The sequence below is a fragment of the Channa argus genome, chromosome 4, assembly GCF_033026475.1.
Source record: "Channa argus isolate prfri chromosome 4, Channa argus male v1.0, whole genome shotgun sequence".
NCBI classification, from domain to species: Eukaryota; Metazoa; Chordata; class Actinopteri; order Anabantiformes; family Channidae; genus Channa; species Channa argus.
In genome coordinates this window covers 25,088,579-25,107,534 of record NC_090200.1, presented here as the reverse complement: position 1 = coordinate 25,107,534, position 18,956 = coordinate 25,088,579, and the positions used below count along the sequence as shown (strand labels likewise).

General features: G+C 39.0%; 2 protein-coding genes across 4 annotated transcripts in view; one reads left to right on the top strand and one right to left on the bottom strand.

The window, feature by feature from the left end:
- Positions 1-5,606, top strand: part of zcchc14 (zinc finger, CCHC domain containing 14) — a 29,019-nt gene extending 23,413 nt beyond the window's left edge. For 2 of the 3 annotated variants that reach the window (XM_067500136.1, XM_067500134.1), the window contains exons 13-14: positions 919-2,130; positions 3,076-5,606. In XM_067500136.1, coding sequence (XP_067356237.1) covers positions 919-2,130; positions 3,076-3,131 — 1,268 coding nt within the window. In that variant the 3' untranslated portion in view covers positions 3,132-5,606. Of the gene's footprint in view, positions 1-918; positions 2,131-2,836; positions 2,926-3,075 lie in introns of all 3 variants that reach the window. The other variant, XM_067500135.1, reaches the window with a different exon arrangement.
- An 885-nt stretch (positions 5,607-6,491) lies between these two features.
- map1lc3b (microtubule-associated protein 1 light chain 3 beta) lies at positions 6,492-13,343 on the bottom strand. Its single transcript, XM_067500140.1, has 4 exons — positions 13,103-13,343; positions 10,367-10,422; positions 8,192-8,298; positions 6,492-8,083 (listed from the first exon to the last, which is right to left on the bottom strand). The coding sequence occupies exons 1-4, from the start codon at positions 13,140-13,142 to the stop codon at positions 7,906-7,908; spliced, it is 381 nt and encodes a 126-aa protein (XP_067356241.1). The 5' UTR covers positions 13,143-13,343; the 3' UTR covers positions 6,492-7,905.
- Positions 13,344-18,956: the final 5,613 nt, after the last annotated feature.

The window sequence follows — 18,956 nt, the reverse complement described above, 5'->3', positions numbered from 1 at the left end:
ACATTTAGAGCACAATATAAAGTTTGAAATTGAAACATTATATATAAATAAGTAATTAAAAATGAAAACCTATTTCCAGAAAGGTTGGGACTTTTTCTAAAATGCAATAAACAATTCTACAGCTAGTACTCGCATACACAACTCACCCATGCCAGAGGGCAGTGATGGAGGCTTTTACGCATTTGACTGATAACAGTCTGGATGGTCTTTTTTATTTTTGCCCCAAGGCCTTGACATCCATTTTTTCCGAAAACAAGCTCAAACGTGCTCAGACAAGTCCACGTTCCTGCATGTTTTGACTTTAAGACAATCCATTAGACATTACCTCAGCAGCGCTTCTGCACAGAATTGATATATGGCTTCCTCCAAGCATAGTAGAGTTTCAGGTTGTAGTTCTGGATGCAGCGGCAGCTTGTGTTAAATGACTACAGTTTTCTAAACTACCCTTTGAGCCCATGTGGCTATAATCATTACAGGAGCATTTATGTTATGCCACCTGAAGAATTGAAGGTCACATACATTCAGCAGTGGCTTACAACTTTTTCACACTAAGGTTTCCCCTGAGTTCCTGAATCTTGAAAGAATTGTCAAAGTGGTGAGCAAAGACTGAGCCTTTACTGGGTCCTTCATAATCAATCAGATCCATCATCTGTTACCAGTTATCCTGTTAACAAAATCATTTTCTCCAAGGCCAAACTTAACAGAATGTAAGACATGTAAATTAATCATCTCTTTAAATCATGTACTAGAATTTTAAATCAGCTGCAAGTATAGTTGTTCGTATTTCTTTACATTTGCTGGATCATTCTCATGATTTATGTAAAATAAACACTATCTGAAGAACTTATTTGCAACACAAATATACAGTACAGGTATCTACATGCTCTTTGAACAAGCCACGCTTGATCTTTGCTTCAGGTGTGTCAGGCCCAGATGCAGCAGGAGCTGGTCCAGAAAAGGACCGGTCTTGCCTCTTCATCCTGAATTCCACAGGCTCCAGTCGTCCCACAGCCCAGGTCCTACCTGTCCAAACTGATACAGCTTCTCCTCTCCCTCCCTCTGGTTCCTCACACCCACCATTCAGCCTCCCACAGTCCCCTTACCACCCACAGCCCAGCTACCCCCAAACCCCTCTCTCCCCAGTCTCAAACCCAGCACGCATTCTTGCCTCCCCACGCAAGCCTAGGCCTCCTCCACTTTGTACAGAGGACAGGACTAAGCTGCTGGGCTCAGGCCTTCCTGGGGCTGGGGCGGGCTTTAGTCCGGGGCTCAGTGTAGGGGTGGGGGTGAGATTAGAGAACTTATTCCCTGGGCTAAAAGTGGACAGTTCCTCTGCACTGCAGGATTCAGTGGTGTGCCGTGGCCTGGCAGGAGGCTCCGTGGGCTTGATGGTAGAAACCAGTTCTGCTCTAACCTCCACTTCCAACAGCCTCCACCACATGTCCCAACCTCCTCTCCACTTCCATCTGTCATCCTCCTCATCCCCCTCTCCATCTGGATATTACACCTTCCCACCTACCTCCTCTTCCTCTTCTTCCTCCTCAAAGTCAGGCTCACAGTCTGGGAACTCCAGTGGTGGAGGTGGCTTTGTTTCCATGGCAACTGGAAGCAGCGTTCCTGTTGCTACAGTACCTGGCAACACTTACTACCCATCACAGCCTACATCCAGCCCCTCCCCGAGCCCCTCCTCTGTCACCTCAGTGGAGCAAAGTTCAAGTCACGCCCCGTCCATGTGTGTCTGCAGCTCATGTGGTTGTCGAGGGAACTGTGGAGCCTATGGGGCATTGCCTGGATATGCTGCAGCTGGCTACCTGCAGCCATTTTCACCTGGGCCCTCTCTCTTCACTCTGGGGCCTCTGCTCCATCTCAGCCCCCTGATTGCCTCATCCAGCACAGCTGGTAGTGGGGCCACACCCTTTTCTTACCCAATGATGGTGCCTCCGCCCCTCTACCGCCACAGCCCTGTGTCACAGGACCAGCAGCAGGGCTTTGGCTTCTACCAGTCCCAGGGCCTCATGGGAAATGGAGGCCAGAAGAGGACAGTGGGGAACCTGTCATGTTATAACTGTGGTGCCAACGGTCACAGGGCAGAAGACTGCAAACAGGCACCCATGGAATCAGCACAGCAAGGTGAGAGAATGATTGAAGGACTAGAGGAGTCTGCCATGTTTACTTTTATAGGAAAATGTTGTTATTTGAATGTAAAATCCCTCTTTCAATCAGTAATGAAGCTTTGAGCATTTGTTTGTCTGTAATGTTTTCTGCAAGTGGTCAGATCAATTAATTCTGAGTTTAATTCGAGTTAATGAGTTTAAGAATATTTAAGTATAATTTATCTAAATAATAAATAGAGAATCTACATGTACATAGATACTTACTCGCATCTTTGAAATCTTCCCTTTTTTGCCCTAATGTACAACATGTAGTTTATATGGGCATAAAACATTTATTTAAGAATGAAAAATATTTCTTCTTAGTTTTTACATCAAACATTTGTAAAAATATAATTACAGTACATTAGTAGCTTCTCATGCACAGAAATGAAAAGGATTATTTATAGAAGTTGGTATAACCTTTCTCAATTAAGCAATCAGATGCAAAAATCATAAATAATATAAATAACTTAATTCTCTGTACAACATGCTGTTTTCCATGCATTACATTAACAATATTCACAATTAATGTACAATTAAAACTTGGGTAAACTGGTTGAACCCCACTTCCTACAGTAATAGTAGTGTTTTAAAGGCTGACTTCACCAGTTTTGGAAGTTCATGTATATAATTGTGTATTAAACTTCCCCATCAGTTCTCTGTATTAAAATATCTGCTTTTAGCTGAAAGGAGCAGATTGGCAATGACATCTGAACTGAAAAACTCTCCCAGATGACATCATCAAACTCAATAGGAAGCAAGTTGAAAGTTGGTGAGGTTGCCCTTTATTTGACACAGGCACCCGAATGTTAGCGTTCATAAAACCTTTTCTTTTTTATGAAGCAAAGAGGGCCCGCTGTGTCTTGTACCATGCGGACAAAGCTTCACAACAGTAACTGTATGTCTCTGACGTGTTTCACAGGCACATTTCGACTGAAGTACACTCCTCGCTCTGACAGTAAGGATTCAGGGGACTGACAATCGGTGACAGCAGTGGATTTGAACTTTCATACTTATACAACTGTACCTCATGTTGCTGAAGCTACAGTAGCAGGAAGAACAAACTGACAAGTATATAATGAGATAGCATGAGTCTGTTCAAAGTTCTGTTGATTGGGAGAAAAAACAAATCCCTTGTATCCTTCAAATTTCACATAGAGAGATGACATGAGGTTGGACAAGAAACCGATTGTCGAAAACAGGAGCAGAGAGAAGTCGCTGACACAGTGACAACAAAAACTGGGGATTTTAAAGTCTGCCTTTCAGAGGCAACTGGAACTCTGCAGAAAAGAAACACTACAGTCTATAAGCCATGTTAACCAAGATTGTCAAACTCTGCTCCCAGCTAAACGATAGAATTCATATTCTTCTGGATTGTCGACAAACCAAAGGCACAGCACTCTATCACTCTATTATCCAAATAACTTTCTGGATACTTTGTTGAGTGCATTTTAACTTGCTCTTAAATGTAAAACACATTTCATTCAAATCATGTCGTGAATGTGACAAACTGGATCCTGTAGATATACAGTTTGTCCAGCTGTCTAACGCACAAAAAAGCACCAGTGTTATTCTCCCTTGAATTCTCTTATTCTTCCCCTTGAATCTGCTGCTAAGTTCACACACTTGTTGGCTTTAAAACATTGTCTTATTTGTCTTGCAATAAGGTTTGGCTCACTTCTGTTGATTGACTCCACATGAGTGACCATTCTGAGTTTTTCTTTCTTTAAAGGAAGGGTACCAACAATTTTGTCCACGTGTGTATTATATACAGGTGTTCGTAAAACCCAATCAAGATCAGTGTACTATAGCATGGACATAGGACACAGCCTACTTGTAAAAAAACAATTGTGTCCCTTTTTGTTCATCCTTAAAGGGGAACAAATCAATGATGAGCGGGCCCCAAGTAGACATGGATGTTAACAGATTTCTAAAATATCCAAACTGATAAATGTCCTGAATGAACTGCATTTCAACATGTTGTCACATCTCAAGGCTACACACACTGTGTTTTGGTGAAAAACATAAAATGAAAACACTTCTGTTTGCATACAGTACAACTCCAGAGGGCAAATTTAATTTGGTTTATAGAATGTTAGAAGGAAACCAAGTGACCCTGATTGAAAAGCTTTGTTCAATTCTTGCCAAGAATACAAGCAGCAGCACTCGTGCTTCTTTCTCAACTTGTTTAAAGTTGAAGGCCACGGTGCTGCATCTAACACACAATAGAGAACTGAAGCAAGGTAGTAACATCTGACTTGTCATCATGGTTTATCTGATGCTTTTACCAATAATCAACAAGCACCAGAACAGCATAGTTACTAATTAGCATCATGGGAATGCTTCATCTGATAGTTGGCAGTTGATTTTTGGCTACTGTGTCCCAGCGAGTATCATCATTAGTGTGTGTGTGGACAGATTCCACCTACTGTAGCAACTGGAATCACCCTTCATCTGCGCTGGTGCACACACACACACACACACACAATTCCATCCTCAGTCCATCCTCTCTGGTCTTTTATGTGCAGCTCCTCCACTTCTGAGTCAAGCTGACTGCAAAATGTGCCAAACAGTGTATTTCCACACCAGGGCTACACAATTATGATGTGAACTGAATATGTTCAGATGTTTGTCAGTATCAGCAATTTAGACCATTGTTTCTCTGGTCACTTAAGTTGTAGTTGAAACACTTCATAAGTGCCCATTTTTCTTTTCTAAAGCCTTTGAGCGGAATGTTTTTTCGCTCCAGGAGAGATAGAGCTGCCACTTTTTGTATTGAATGTGTACAGTCTTTACTAAAGCTTTCCTAATTCTCAAAAATAGAGTTGACTATGTTCAAGTCTGAGCGTCAGGGAGTTGCTGGGCAGGACCCAGAGTTTTACAGACAAGAGGACAGCTGGTTCTTCAGATGAAACCCTATCTGTACCCCTGGAGGGCACTGCACAGGGACACAGATGTTTATTTAAAACCAAATAGTAAATGTTCAAGTTTGTATAACTCCTGTTGTTTAAAGTAAGTTGACAATTTTGTATTGTAATAAAAAGTGTCTCACCAAAAATATGAGGCTCAAAATCAACCAGGCTGTGCTGTTCAGCTGAATGTCAGCTGAATTTCATTTTCAACAATGTCACAGCTACAATAGACACACGGGCATAAAAACACCAAAATATCACACCAAATATCTCCTTCTTTTAAATGTTTTTTTCACCTAGCTTTTTGTAGGTTGGGTTTTTCTTTGTTTTTTACTTTTACTTTTTATTTTTGCAGTAAAGCCTGGTTAACTGATGTGCCAGCGTGCATGTTGCTTCAACTTTATTTGAAATGTTTGTGTGCACGTTATTATTACCTAATTCGTTTGTAGGTCCTGCTTTATATTTTTTGTGATTGTGTTTTAAAACTATCTGAACAACTGTGGAAAAACAAGTTTGAGTAATAAAATATTTTTTGATTCTGGCTTTTTTCACTTTATCCATTTGACTTATTTAAGAGTAATACCAGCCATAAAGAACATTCAAGAACATAAATTCATCTTCAATAGTCCTTTACACAGTAGATCTAAATAAACGTCATAAAAGAGTATTTTATTTAAATGATGACTATTCATCTGTTTCAGTCAGACACGGCAGTGGGACCCTCAAACAGACATGTCAGAGAAAAACAGGATTTCTCTACATCATTGTGCCATATAATAATGAATTTACAAATTCAGAACTTTAACACTTATGTTAGCTCTGTATATCTGCTGTTTATTATAAATAAGCATGATTATAAAGAAATAATCAGTATTTGTGTTAAATATAGCTGGCATCATCTTTCATAAACACTAATCTATCAGCATGTTCATTGTGTTGCTGACATTCAATCAGAAGCAGTGCGACATTGTATGGTAGCGTTTCATAAATCTACTTCATTTTGTGGTTACTGACATAAGGGCCAATAGCTAGAGAAATAGTAAGGACAATATACCTGTCAGCCCCAAGTTGTGGTGGACAGGTGTCAGTATGGGCACTCTCCCCAGTCTGTAGCTACACAGCTCCATGCACAATAAGCTGTGATGCCGCATATTCTGACAGCTGTCAATCATGCCCACCATTACATTGCCTCACGCTGACATCTGTCCACCAAAACCATCAGGTAGTTTTATTGTTGTGGCTTATTGGTGCATATTGCTGACTTTCTAATAGAACCAAGAATCTGGACAGATACTTACAGACATGTTTTTTTGAAGCATGAAAAGCTTTTTTTAGACATTTTCCAGATGATCAAAAAAGTAATGACATAGATGTGTTTATGGATTATTACTCTGTGGTCACGATTACACAATAAATGCCAGATTAATCTTTTTTTCGTCTTTTATTGTTTACAAAATACCAACATAAATACATAATAGGAGACTGTGTGACATTGCTGTGTGTGGATGTGTGTATGACAGAGGAGCAAGCAGAGAGACGGCACTGAAACAAACGCTCCACTCCTCTGTAACCAACACACTGTGGCTTTCACTGGTCAGATACTTCACATACTGTCAACAGCGAGGAGTAAAGACAATGTCAAGCAATAAAATAAAAGTTACATTAAAAGAACCCAAATGATAAAATACTGCAGCTAATCCTTAGTTCTGTTAAGAAGGATGATGAGGAGAACAGCATAGAAAGGGTGAAGGACCATCAACAGGCAGACAGGTCATTCACAATGTGATCTTTTTTCCTGTGCAGCCCTTAAAAAAAAAAAAACTGGGCAGGTGGAAGTTTCCACAGAGACAGTGATTGTTGTGTTTGAGTGAAGCGAGACTGAACAGTGACAGTTTTAAAAAATGCACCCTTTACTGTAGGTATATATACAGATGGACAGTCACACATGATGCACCTCAACCTGCCCAGGTTGTTTTTTTCAAGATTTTCCTCTATTTCTGTCTCATCTTTTTACACACAACTAAATAACAACAATAAGGAGAGGAAATAGCATCTTCCTTTCCTTAACAACAGTTACAGAAACACCATCATCCTCCATTCACACAAGCAATCAGACTGTGCTCCTTGTAGTGTGTCCAAACTCAACTTGGTTACACTCATCGGAACCCCTTTTTACATCGTAAAGTCAATATTATCTGTACACCAAGGCATTTCTTTGCAAACTACAATCATCAATATAAAAGCAAAAGCAGTTTCCAATATCTTTTTGTTACAGTGAAGAAGATGCTTCAGGCTACAGGGCAGGTGGGGTCAAAAACACCAGTGAAGGGCCACAGAGGGAATGTGACGAAACACGCTGCAGTCACTATCAAAAATGTCTTCTGCTTAGTTTAGCATTTTCTCTAGCAAACGCAGATTAACGCACATCTCTAAATTTAAGCTTGGGGAGCAATAAAAACAAAAAAACCCTCCATAACAACTTCTGTAGCACTCGTCTCCGTGAACCTTCTAATTAAGGTCGACTTTGTTCATTGGCTAATGTATATATAGAGAGAAATGGTGGTGTGATATAACTACCTGAAATGTATATATACATTAACATAAATAGCCCAGGAGACATGTATCCACAACACTGACAATGACTGCTGCCAACAGGCAGTGTGGTGACAAAAAAACAGAGACAAACACGGAAAGACTTTAATCTACAATGTGTTTAGATTTAGATGTTTGTGTTCTCACAAGACTAAAGGTGTGTAACAGGGAAAATGGAGGAGGGGAGAGCTAAACACTACAATTGTCCAATCGCTGGCCAGGTGGAAGAGAGAAAGATAGAACGTGGTTCAGTGGACGGTCGAGGCAGTGCCAAAGGTCTCCTGAGAAGCGTACACCATGTAGAGGAAGCCATCTTGGTCTTGCTCGCGTTCGTACACCTCAGAGATGGCAGACGACACAGATACCATGCTGTGGCCATTGACCAGCAGGAAAAAAGCCTGGTTAGAGTTTAGCTGGAGGCGCCTCCTGGTGGACAGAGAGACACATGGCGAGAGTGAGGAACAAAGCAGCGAATAGGAGGAGATAAGGGAAAGGAAAAAAAGAATATGGTAAAAGAAAGGAAGTGATTTCTACCTGATAATCTTAATCAGTTCACTCATGTTGACGTGGTCCGGCACCAGATACTTGGTCTTGTCCAAAATGGGGAGCTGTTTTTCTCCTTTATACCTCTCAATGATCACCTGCAGCAGACAAACACACGATCAGTCGTGAGGGCTCTACTTCCTGCATTGTTTTCAGACCAAATACCCTGAGGCTGTGCTGACCCGACCTGACTAGTCCTTGTGATTCCTAAATTCCTGTTGATACGGTTGACTCTCAGTTACTTGAGCAATAGAATCTTCGATTCAATAAGACATTCAATCAAGTTAAGATGCATTTCAGACAAGCACCGCAAAAGCAAATAAACTACTTCTTCCTTTTTTAATGCAAATTATGTGCTGGCACTTTAAGACTGAAATCCAAGGCTGGCCCTCTCCTCTGATCGACTAAGTTTATCCAATAGAGACCACCCTGTATAGGGTGCATCTTCCAGAAACAGCAGCAGCTTTATCAGTTTATTCCTATCAGAAATGTTAATAGGTGTTGATGCTACCTACAATAAAACCTAAAAACTTACTTAAAAATAACATTAAATATATGAAAAAGATAATCTGTTTAATTAAAATTAATCTTTTTTTAGAAGCCTAATCATTCAAAACATGTGTTACATAATATGATAAATTTGTCAAATGACTCACTGTTTATATAAGTGTACTTCAATGAAGTGGGAATATCCTGATTTCCCATAATGCAATTTAATAGAACCCTGTGACCCTCCATGGAACTCCACACCTACTTTTTTAGACAGCACTAGTGACAACATGAGAGTTGATTCTTCTACTTAAGAGCCACAGAGGTTGTGATCAAGCTGTTTTCAGGCTGACAAATATTTCTCACAGAGCATAAACTTATAAAACAAACAAACAGCTTTACATTAGTGTTCAAAATAAGCACATGTCTAATGTCTAACAAACAGGAGACACACAGTTTCTACCACATAACATAACAGTTTACCACATTACCCTTGTGAATGTGCGTCCCTAATGGGGGTGTATGACACAAACAAGATGAAGATACAATAAATAAACTTCTCCATAGGGTTTTTTTAATTTGGAAAATAAGTGTGGCCACACACATGCAAAATATATGCTTCCACACACACACAAAACTTTGCAACTACTCTATATTGTCTTATGCTAAGATTGTCGCAGAAATGGCTATTATACATTGATGATCATATGTCTGTTCCATTGTGTTTTCTTTCTTTCCAGACATTTCTTCTACAGGTTATTATATTTTCATAGGACCCATAGGAGTAATTGCAATTTTTGAAAAGGAGAAAAAACAGCTACCTTTAACTTAAGCTTTACTTTCAGATATAAATTGATGAGAACACTGAATCCTGCACACAATACTGATATTACATTGATTTAACTAGATTGTTTATCGTTTGCCTAATTACATGACACTGGTGAAAGTAAAATTTGAGCAGCTGTTTAGTAGTGCCCTTTTCTGTGGTCAGCATGAATGGAAGCAGCTATACTAGTTGGTGAGGAAGAGCCTGATGTGAGAACTATTGTCAGTCTGTCTTCTTGCTCTCCCACAGCCCCTCAGGCCCCACTTTGGTTGTTGGGATAGCGTTACATTACATAGACACAGTGGATCTGGCTCTAGTCCCAACACTTACCATGACATGGCAGTTTGTAACCCGTTCAATAAACACACAGTGAAGAGCAGATGGAAGGCTGCTGTTGATACTTTATCTCTAAGTGATAAAACAAGCATGTGAAACACGAGGTGTGCCTTTGCCTAGTGGTGGTTACCAGGAGCCACTGAACATCTGACTTGTTAGCAGATGCAGTCATACTCATTTACAGTAAGAACAGACAGAAACAAGGGTTGCCAGACCAGTAAGTTTCAACTAAATTAGAGACAAAAAAAAATCTCCATACAATCAATAAGCAGAAGAGGGTCTGTTGCGACCAAATGACATTTAAATAAATCTTGCATACAATACAACCAGGAAGTATGTGGTAACACTTTCCACTGTGGCAAGTTTGCCTTCCTGTGTGCTGTTTGTGCACATTGTTTTCATTGTGTTTTAATAGTGAGACTGCTGCAGTACATTTGACTTCACAGGCTTTGCTCTTCACTCTCACTGACATTACTGAATGTGCTTTGAACTGTAAAATGTGCGATTAAACTCACAGGTATCTTGTTTGGGTGCTGCTCTCGGATCAGTCGGACATCTTCAACTCTCTGTTCTGTTTGAGCAGAAAGGGGAAAAAACCTAATTAATTACTGAACTAAACAGACAAAGAGATTGGCAGGTCAAGAAAAACAACCCATAAAGCATAAATGAGGTCAAAGACAATACAGATGTAAATACAAATCCAAAACAAAGATGTAACTGAAATTCAAGTCCCAGTATAACAAAAACTGTTTAACAGAATTCCTTAGTCATCCTAGTTTGCATGCAGCATTTAAATAACCCACGTATGTTGAACATATTTGGTGATGTGAGAAACGGCTATTATGTTTGTTACTCTAATTTCTGGTCTAACAGGTTTGTGGGGAGGCTCTAATAATGCATTTTTGGAAGATAATAATAAAAGGACTACAGCAGCTGTTCTCAACTATTCACTAATTTAATTTTTCCTACTTAAATAATTTACTATAAAAACAAAAAATTATATCATATTCTTGTGTTTTTAAAATACAAAGAAGAAACCAGCTTGGTTTGTATTCACCAGACAGCTTAGTGGACTATGACTCTTTAGTGAAAACATAATGAGCTTTGGTAAATCCCACTCTAAGAGTAAACACATTGTTCCACAGTTAGTAGCAGATTATTACTATTGTACAAAAATGATGATCCACTCATTTTCTGCTCAAGTTTCCCAGTTTGTCTTCACAAGCAGTTGCACCACCTACAAACAGATGTAAAACACACACCACACCTGCATCCAGGACAGGAAGTTAAAATGTGTTTATTTGCATACGCATATTTGCGTATTTCTATCCAGCAACTCATGACCATGCTGATTTTCCAGCAACATGCCTTACTCTTTTTTATGTGTTAGTCCGTTAGAAGATCAGCTAACCAATGTCACAGTTGTATTGTCCCTCCACAGTGATAAGAGGTCGGGTGCTAACAGAATGGCTCACTTGTTCAGTCCCTTTTTTCAAATGCTTTGTAACTGGGTAGAAAACAGATGGAGTAACACCTTAGGCTTACTGCCCTTTGAACTGTTGACACGAACAACCCTTTAGCATGGGGTCAGCAAACAAAACTGAATAGAGGGAAAAAACATCTGATCATGATTGTTTTCTGACAGTGTTTGGACTTTGAATTCCAATGAAACCTGTGAAAGAGAATAGTAAAAATAACCGTCAGTCAGTGACAGTTGTAAATAACTGGTAACCAGTCATGTGGCATGTCACTTAAAATGTTTCCATTGACGACAACGTATGAAATTTAACTCACTTAATGCTTCCAAAGTAAAAATGTGTACAGTTCTAAAAGTGTCCTTTCCATGGTAAATTGGAGCAAATGCAGCTCTGTGAGGAGGATTTCACTGCCCTGAGACATGTGTCAGTGTCTCTTATGACTTGTCTGACCAACAATGGCCTTTGACTCATTTGCAATGAAGAACCAAAAAAGGGGGAAGCAGTCAGTTTAAAATATGTGGGTTTTTTACAGATTTCTGTTCTGTCATAAAATGGGAATTACTCAGCACCATATTGCACAACTGGAGGATTCCTTGTGGTTTTTCTCATTTTATGACCCACTATACAGCCATATACATTAACTGTTAGAGCCCAGTTTTTGACCTGATGATTCATCAGGCCTAATGACAATATCATGATAACAGGAAGCATTGATAATGGAATTACTGAATCAGGTGGGTCAAGGTGAGCATGTATAAACAAGGCTGTGACATGGAGGTACACACACACACACACACACACACACACACACACACACACACACACACAATTTGACGACCAGTTGGTAACACTAAACAACCACATACAAAACGGTTCATAATAACTCATAGAACAGATTCTTCCAATATGTGAGTTTTGATGTTGAAAACAAGAAAAAGTTACATCTTATGCTTCTTAGTCAAGTTGCACGTGGCCTGATGTTTCTGACCCCCACGTGGGCTGACTGTGTAAATCTAGACCAATAACGGGATGTTTAACAGGAAGTCAGTTACTTTTAGTCACATTTGGGAAATACATTCCCACTTTGTTCATCGTGAAGAACGGAGGAGCTGAAGGCCGAATCAACTTCGTATGAAATTTGTTTCATCTTACACTAAACTGCATACCGTTTTTAATTATTATTCTAGTCACTAAATTACTGAAAGTGGATAAAGGATTAAGATTGTTTGTGAAAAGCACTGCAGCCCTGGTCTTTAGCTCTGTGGGCCGGGATTAAACCGCGTCGAGGCTGTGACACAAAAGATAACAAAAGGTGGACTCTTGCACTTTTAGTTGCCATTTGACTGTGCTCCCTCTTTGAAAGTCCTCTCTTCTCCCCCACAAACTATCCCATCCCCCAATCCTGCAGCTCTCCTTTTCACTGGCCTGCATTTCGACACCACTTTGCTTTCTCACCACGGCTCAGACACAAATAAACACACGGGCAAAGACGGGCCTGGAAAAAAACAGTCCTAGTTTGTCATTATTCGAACCTGCACGAAGGATTTGTTCTCGTCTTTATATAAAAGGCTGACACGACCACAAGACTATTGGACGCACTCTTTAATAAGCTGTCCACCGAAAAAACCTGCTGTATGTGTGTTTCACACACATTTAAAGTACCCCCGAACAAGCTGGAACAAAGGCTAACACTAGCACAGGGATGATAACTCCAACACTGACATTACGCCCGAACTGTGTGTGAAACGTTAAGAAGAGCTGTTGAAAACCTACCGAACGTCCTCCTTTGTTTGAAGGTTTTTTCTGAAGGCATACTGCGTCAAAGCCAAGCAATTGGCAGTGGATAAAACTCAGAAATAGCGACTGTTTCCAAACTACAATACTAAAGCTAAAAATGTCTAAAACTGTCCTTGACTACACTGCTGCTAGTTTAACGAACAAAGTGAAACGTTGGTTTAATGTCGTCGCTTCCTTCCTCTGTGTTTTTATCAGGACGAGCTCGAGCGAGCAAAACAAACCGGTCAGGTGACCTCTGACGTCGCGCACCTCTTTCTCTGTCAGATTCAATTTATGCAAAGAACACTACAATAAACTTTTTATTTATTTGTCTTGTATATTCCTTTGAAACTTCATTGATGTTTCTTCTTATATTAAAATGTAACCTAATGTGTAAATATGTGTCTGTGTACAAAGTGTTTTGCGTCCAATGGGCGTCTGAAGTTTTGGTGTTGTTGTCATTATGTTCACAATAGATTGTCAATAAAAAATAATAAAAATAAGATTTGATTTATAGTCCACAGGGTCTTCATGAACTTTAGGTCAACACATTAATACATTAAACTGTAGGTAGAATTAATATGAATGAAGAATTATTCTCACACTGGCTCAATAATTCCGGCAAGGTGTCCACACAAAGGTTATCATAAAATAAGTATAATTTATTAAACCTAAACACAGAGTAAACCACAGAGGAAAAGACAACGAAGCCAGATGAATGTCAAAAACAAAATAGGGTTGATTTTATAATCAGGAAGGCCCAGATGATTGGTATCAGCTAATTCTGCCCAGAATGGCCAGGATGACAGGACAACAGGACGGGTCTCCCCCTCCCTTTAAGATCAAAGTTCCTTGAGATTTGTAAGAGAAATCCACACAAACACTTAAAAGACACAACACAACTGTACCAAATAAGAGCGTTTACTGCACAATCCATTGATTTTTTTTAAATATTTCATTTTACTTCAACATTTGTATGAGGATTAAAACACAAAGACAACATAAAAAACACTCTACCAGTTTTAGTCTCTTTTCCAAGACATTACTAATACTGTACATCATCATGGCCAGTATTCAATCATAATACAGCCTACACCTTTTATCATCACCACTGACCCTGGGTCCAAAGGAGCAACTTAAGCATGAGAACTACTAGCAAAGAAAAGCTGGTTGCCTGGCTACAAAACATTTCGTTATAGTCACATACAAAGACAAAACGTAAAAGTAGTACCCACTTTATAGTGTATATTTAGGTTTCAGAAACAAAGGAAGTGATGAGCGTGGAAAAATGAAGAGCATAGTTAGTGCAGACTTAAGGTTTTTAAGGTTTTGCAGAACTCTGTGTTTTCCTATGTTGATGCCTGCTAAACTGCTTAGTCACATGTTTTTTTCTCCTATAGCTTATCCTGAAAGCTTGGGGTCGCTCCCATGATCCTATGTTGTTACAGATAATTGATGAATGAATGGAGGTTGATTTAGCACAGGTTTTTACACCGGATCCCCTTCCTGATGCAAACCTTCCCAATTTTAACCGCCTAGTTGTTCAATATCAAATTATATTTTTAATTGATAATTACACCCAATAATTCATAAAGAACTGAAGTGAAAGCATGTTTTGAAGAATGTTTGCAGATTTATAAATACAAAAAAGGGTTCAATGGATTTTTAATGACTCCAGATATGAATCTGCTGCAAATCCATTCCCTTTTAGATTCCTTATACAAAGTAGAATAAAAGTTTTGGTGGGGAATGAAGACATCTAAAAAATGTAAATGTTGTGCGTGACATAGACCACAGACAATATAAGCCCTAAAAGGCAGTGGCAAAAAACAACTGTACTTATCCACCTCTTCTGTGTTGTCCTCCTGTACTTCGGGTCTTGATGAATTTATTATTTCAAAGCTTGAAAAAACTGAAACTGTTCAATGGCTGACTTGTACCAGCATGTTAAGGGGGTTCCTTACAGTAGCAGGGACAGGGCCTCAAAGATGTAATTGTAATTGTAAGCATCTAAGTATGTAAGTATCTAAATATGTTTGTAAAGGAGACAAAATAGGTTTTCATTTATCTCATTATCATGAAATCTTATTTCATAACGATTATTTTCATAATAATAAAGATTATTACATCTGCCTTTTATTTAATTTCTGAAGCTTTTATTTCAAAAAGTAATATTTCCAAAGTCGGCTTTTGTTGCACAATACCATTTTCCCCAGTGGCCTATTTATTTCAATATGCAACTTTTCAGCAATGTGATTTTTATCTGTCAATCAAGGCAACAGGGCGAAGCCAGTCATGTGATTAGCAACTTCGATACTCAGAGGTAAGCAACAGCCCCTAATGTATCGATTTAAATCTGGAGGCACAATAAATACTCCTAACCACAAAATGGTAGTAGTCGCAGCTCTGACAGAAGCAAAGCATTGGGTGCGAATATCATCTAGGTGGATGAGAAGTTTGTAGACAGCAAAGCTGCAAGAGAGAAGTCAGTTTCCAAGTTACTCAGAGAAGTTGCTAATCGATTAAATGGTAACATTATGCCTCAGCCTGAAAGAGTGTTGCAGCAGCAGCATATTTTTGATTAAGTTGTCTCTGGTCCAAGTTCAAACTAGTGAACAGTCCATTAATGATACCAAATGCTATTGCTAATACAATTGACCACACTCCATGCAACCTTGTACAGGGTGAGCAATGTAAAATGTTATAAATGCTTAGTTCATTTTTCTAGCTGCCCAATCAAAGGGCTTAGGTTAGTCATGGTAATGTGAGGTTGCCTTTTTTTCTGTTTTTAGTGCAAGAAATTAGCACCATTTATTTGGGAAAAATGTCTAAAGTTACTTGGTAACTTTATTGTTACCCACTTTAGAATAGCAACGGCAGTGTGCTGGCATCCACAGTCATGTAGAGACTAGTTAGATGTGTCAGCTATGACACAAAGCATTATTGTTTGTGTGTATGATTAAGCAGGTAACATCAGTTGATCTCTTAGCATGGTCACTGTTCTTAATGAGGCTTACTACTCTGCTAACATGCAAAACAAGATTATGAATGAAGTGATTTTATAAATTTGTAACATTATTGAGATTGAGGATACCTTCACTCAGGTAAAAGATGCAGGAGGGTTTGAATTGCTGAGAATATCAGGTACCACAAAAAGCAGTAACCTGTCCTCAATCCCATGCACAGAAACTCGATACACAGTGCTACATCTCTGCAGCCCTTTGAGAGGAATAGGACAAGCAATGGTCTATATAAGGCCATTGCAGCAAAATCATTGCTTTGGAAGACGTGAGTGAAGTCACAATTATTTATTATTTATACATATTATTTTATTTTGTTGGATTGAATGGTCATATGGATAGAAAGAAGACCACAGTAATCATTTTCTGCATGTATAAATATGGAATTGTTTACTACAAATTTGCCATATCAGGTTAGAAAGTAATATGTCAGTTTACCCTACTTTTTGCCAAATCAAGAAGTTGCAGATTTACAGTGCATCCAGAAAGTATTCACATTATGAATGTCAACAAAATGTGGAAAAAGTTAAGCATGAATACTTTCTGGATGCACTGTAAATAGACATTTAACGGCCACATTGCTTTTATCATTAATAAAGCAGAAGTGTGTGTGTGTGTGTGTGTGTGTGTCTATATATATATATATATATATATATATGCACAATGTAGTATTTTTTTATTATCAATGTACTATTATATGTTTGTAAAAATATAAGTAAGTACACTTCATATATTGGTCATGGATGTTAAAATCTCTGTTAATCCCCCTCACAGTTCATTGGATGGTGCTGAACTTCAGTCGGTTACTGAAGCTCAGGCCTCTGAGGTCCCATCCTGTAGCAATAGCGATGCCAGGAATCACTGCAGCTAGGCAGAGGATCCTGACATTATTATCTTGGAGTCTAGCATAGTCTCAGCAAGAGCAGGGTAATCCTCAGATGAAATTGTAGTTCCACAAGATGCAGCATTTCATCCAGATGAAGAAAAGCCAGGTGTAAGGGAAACAGCAGGTAGTCAAAGCACAGGAAAAAAATTAGGAACATACCAGACAAATTACCTAGCTCAGAATAACATGAATTAGGATGAAATTATTATGATTGTTAATTTACCTAATCCATGCAAATGTTTGTCTTTCAGAGTGAAAATGCAAACCAGATGAAACCACCTGACTATACACTTCCAAGATACTCTCACAGCACAAGACCAGAAAGGTAAAGGTCCTGCAAATAGATTGGAGGAAAGTATTATGGTTCAAGAGAGAACATCTCCCTTTACAAAGCCCCAAAGGTAGAGTGGGCAAACCCTGTCTGCTGCAAAATGGAAGGTGTTGCCACTGAATTGGGAAATAATAAGTAGATAGAGACATGTACAATATTTCTTTAATCTTAACATTTTCTTATCGTCTTAGGAGATTCTTCTTCTCAAAGAAAGTTTCTCTTGTATAGTTTGGTTTTCATTTGAACTCTGGTATGTAGTTTTATAACTATATCAGAACATTTAGGTTTATTGCATCAGAGTATATTTTTAAAATAAAAAAAATGTGTGTTTTGTGTGATGCACAGATAGATTACCTCTTTTTCAGAGGCAGAGGGAATGGAATCGTATGGTTTTAGTAGATTTACATGACAACATTACACTTTTCTTCTTCTGTCTGTTGTATTGACTGAGTAGTCTCTGTCTGACATATGACTTTTGACTGTATAAGGCCTACTGAACTTAGCCTGGAATAGTGACCCAACAATAGGTAATAAAGCTAAAACTTGATCTCTGGGTGCAAACTGGTTTCTGCTTTTTGATCGGAATATTTGATCCTAAACTTCTGCCTGTATGCTTCAGGAACCAGCTCATCAGGCCAACCTCTAACCTGTGCCACACAATACAAAAAAAAAGTGTCTTGGTCAATTTGTCTTGGGGGCTGTAGCTTAGTTGGTAAGGCAGTTGTCCACTGGACCACAGGATCAGTGGTTCAATCCCCCGTCCCAGCTACATGCCTTAAGTGAGACACTGAACCCCAAGATGCCAATCCCGGTGGGCAGGTGAGCACCTTGCATGGCAGCCACCGCCATCGGTGTGTGTGACATTGTAAATCGCTTTGGTGCTACAGTATATAGGTGGCCCATTTACCATTTTCATCAAATTCAGGTAAGATACGTAGGCTTTCAACAACATCAAAACAAGTATAAACACTACTGGAGTCATTTTTTTTTAACAGCCAGCTGTGCTTTCCCCTATTTTATCAATTCCAGTTTTAGTTGTTATACTTTTAGCCTCTCCTTTTCCAGTTCTACCTCAACCCTCATTCTCTCATGCTCCAACAGTAGTGTAGTCTCTCCTTCTCCTTTTCTTTTTCTAGTTGCAGTTCAAATGACAAAGTTACTCCAAAAAGCTCTAATGTATTGGAGCTATTGGGCCTTTAACCACCTGCAGGAGGTAAGCAGATACAGCTAGCCTTTCCACAATAAAAATCTCACCATTTTTGGACCTTTTTCAGTCTTTGACCACATGTAATGTTCACTTGTAAAATGTCCAAGTCAACCAAATCTGACTTTGTAAATTGAGTTAATGTACTAAAACCAATGTATTACTATGGACAAACTCCATGTTTAATACATGAGAATTAATTGTGAAAGGAGAAGTACCTATTTTAAGTACACACATCACACAAACAGGGAGAGCAAAGGATTAAGGAGCATTCTCCCACTAACTGCCTACCAGAAACTGAGTAACTGCACCCTGGTCTTCATGTTTGTACTTACGGTGGGTATTTATGCACCTGTAATCCGTCTGCATTGGGAAAGGCAAAATGTCCAAATCCAATACTTAGAGGGGCT